Here is a 2,922-nt window from a genome sequence, read left to right as displayed (position 1 = left end):
TGAATGAAAATGAAAGAAGAGAGGGACAGAGTGATGTTGAGGAAGTGTGGAGTACCTGTCAGGTCCATGGTGATCGGTCCAGGAGCCTCGTCGCACATCAGGGTCAGTCTGGTCACCTGGACGTTAGGGATAGACGGGTCTGGACAGAGGAGACAGTCTGGTTATTCTAACATCATTCGTTCATTCATTCATTCATTCAATATGATTGTAATCTGGGGGATGGAGGAGTCTGGGCAGGAGGACAAAAATCAGTTTATTGAAAACCCAAAGCACAATGTTATTCAATAACGCTGAAGCTACAGTTACAAATGCATGATTATTCTATTCTATTCTATTCTATTCTATTCTATTCCCTTTGCTTGCTTTTCTATTCTATGTTAAATGCTGTTTCATTTGTTGGTTTAGATTACATTAAGCTGATACAGATGACATTCTATTCTATTCTATTCTATTCTATTCTATTCTACTCTCAGTTCTATTATATTCTTTTCTATTATATTCTGCTCTATTCTATTCTATTCTACTCTCAATTCTATTCTATTCTTTTCTATTCTATTCTATTCTAATAAAGCATCTAGATAATGGTAAACTGCTAAATCATCTTCCTTCTCTTATTGTCTTTTCTTTTCTCTTCTCTTCTCTTATCGTCTCTTCTCTTGTCTGTTCTATTCTATTCTATTCCCTTTGCTTGCTTTTATATTCTAAGTTAAATACTGTTTCATATTTTGTTTTAGATTACATTAAGCTGATACAGATGACATTCTATTCTATTCTATTCTATTCTATTCTAATAAACCATCTAGATAATGGTAAGCTGCTTAATCATCTTCCTCCCTTTTCTTTTCTCTTCTCTTCTCTTCTCTATTCTATTCTATTCTATTCCAATAAACCTTCATCTATAATACTAGATAAAGGTGAGTGGGTGCACTGTCTCCCTCCTCTTCTCCTCTGTGTTATTCTACTGTCTCATTACAGCCTCTCCCACTGTATTAGATGATAGGAAGCTGATATAGATGTGGTGGTGCTGGGTTGCAGCGGTGGGGGGGGGGGGAGGGCAGAGCCATACTACTGATATCAGCTATCATGGCCTGGCTGCTGGATTAGAGATGCTGAGGCAAGCAGGACTGCTCCCTCCCCGGTGTGTGTGTGTGTGTGTGTGTGTGTGTGTGTGTGTGTGTAATCAGAAGGTGATGACTGCGAGGAACTATGCTCCGAGTCGTTACATTGAGTGAGAGCTATTATTAAAGCTGCAGTAACATTGGATACCAGTGTGAATCACCAGCACTCCATCAGGTAAACAATACTGGAACACACACACACACACACACACACACACACACACACAGTCCCACCTGCCACCAGTGGCCCCGCCCCCAGCAGGGTCTGCTTGTATTTGATCAGGCTCTCGTCATCCTTGTCCAGTTCCTGGATCTCCTGCAAAGACTTCTGGGCCGGCGGAGTGTAGTTGAGGTCCGTCTCGTCCTCTTCCTCCCCGATGGGTACCTCCTCCTTGTCAGCCATTAGACCTTTACCGCAAAGAAGAAGAAAAAAAGACTGTATTATAACATCCACTAACCACAGCCTATCATTTAGCTTCCATTAGTTAGTCATCTCTATGTAAAAACCTCTGGTAACACTTTACAATAAGGGTCACTAAGTTAAGGGTTAGTTAATGCTTAATAAGGGTTAGTTAACGCTTAATAAACATTAACTAACCCTTAATTAACAGTTAACTAATGTGTAATTTACTAATGGTGTTCATGTTAACTAAGGTATTAATTTATACATGATTTAATAGTTTATAAAGATAACTATTAAATAATGTATAAATTAATACTTTAGTTAACATGAACACCATTAGTAAATGATTACCAGACACATTAGTTAACTGTTAATTAATGTACCCTTATTGTAAAGTGTTGCCAAACCTCTTCTCCATGTGCTAGAAGATTTAGAGTGATGCCAGTGTTGGTGCTCAGCCTTGTCACATGCACAGGACACTAAGAATCAAACTAAAAATACATCTTTATATATTCGACTTGGCTCTGACAGTCACCCTGGAAACTGAAAACAGGGAATAGGAGCATTTTCAGCAGAGCTTGCCTTCAGTATGTTTTGTTGTGTTTCAGCCATTAAAATGGTCCTGACCCATGAATCATAATCAGAAATATTGCATTTGTCACGTTCACTCAAGAGACACATTGACAGCCCGCATGGTGCGAGAACAACAGAAGCTCATCTTCGCGGTTTCATCGGATTCTCTCTCTCTCATTCGTGGAATTTCCTTCTTGATACATGCAAACATTCAGTCATTTCACCAAAAATGCTCTGCAAGCTGAAATTACACTTCAATATCACCTCCAGAGGGTGAATATGTGTAGATTGGAAGAGTTAGAAGAAGAAGAAGAAGAAGAAGAAGAAGAAGAAGGACCGGAACAGACAGAGCCAGTTTGGCTCTTGACAGCTAGCAGACGGCAGCAGTCGGAGTCAAATGGATCAAAACATGGCAAAAGCTTCAAACAGTCCACCATGTCTTGAACTGAGTCCCAGTCCACCTAAACTGGCTGACAAAACTGGTGCCAGGAGCCAAATATGGACGTCCAAACGGCACATCAAAACCTCTCTGCAGAAGCTGCTGCAGAGCTGTCCAAGTCGATGTGGTAACACAACTTGTTAACATGGGCCTTATTCTGCATTCCATTTACCTCGGAAGTCGGAAGTTGGTGCTGGGAATGACGTCACACCAGAGTTGACCGCGTTCCAGTACAACAACTCGGAAAACCAATTTGGGTTTTTTTAATTCACGGGGTGGGGGAAGTGGGGTTTGCTCTAGCCAGTTTAGCCATTGTTAGTAAAACCAGTTGATAACATTGCAATATGTGGTATTTTGCACATACAAACACCGTAGCAGCATGTCCACAG

The 2,922-nt window shown here is 40.6% G+C and overlaps 1 protein-coding gene across 1 annotated transcript in view; it reads right to left on the bottom strand.

The window, feature by feature from the left end:
• Positions 1-55: 55 nt before the first annotated feature.
• The window catches only part of LOC139639942 (rho GDP-dissociation inhibitor 3-like), a gene marked incomplete at its 3' end in the record, with an annotated part of 19,077 nt that continues 16,210 nt past the window's right edge, over positions 56-2,922 (bottom strand). Inside the window, exons 2-3 of the mRNA XM_071514099.1 lie at positions 1,353-1,526; positions 56-139 (exon numbers count right to left, since the gene is read on the bottom strand). Coding sequence (XP_071370200.1) covers positions 56-139; positions 1,353-1,526 — 258 coding nt within the window. The remainder of the gene's footprint in view (positions 140-1,352; positions 1,527-2,922) is intronic.

Source organism: Centroberyx affinis, unplaced genomic scaffold (genome assembly GCF_046629955.1).
Source record: "Centroberyx affinis isolate AG114_WGS23_722 - 3 ecotype Tasmania unplaced genomic scaffold, CSIRO-AGI_Caff_v1 ptg007957l_1, whole genome shotgun sequence".
Taxonomy (NCBI): domain Eukaryota; kingdom Metazoa; phylum Chordata; class Actinopteri; order Beryciformes; family Berycidae; genus Centroberyx; species Centroberyx affinis.
The sequence above is the reverse complement of the archived record's forward strand: the minus strand, read 5'-3'. Positions and strand labels throughout refer to the sequence as shown.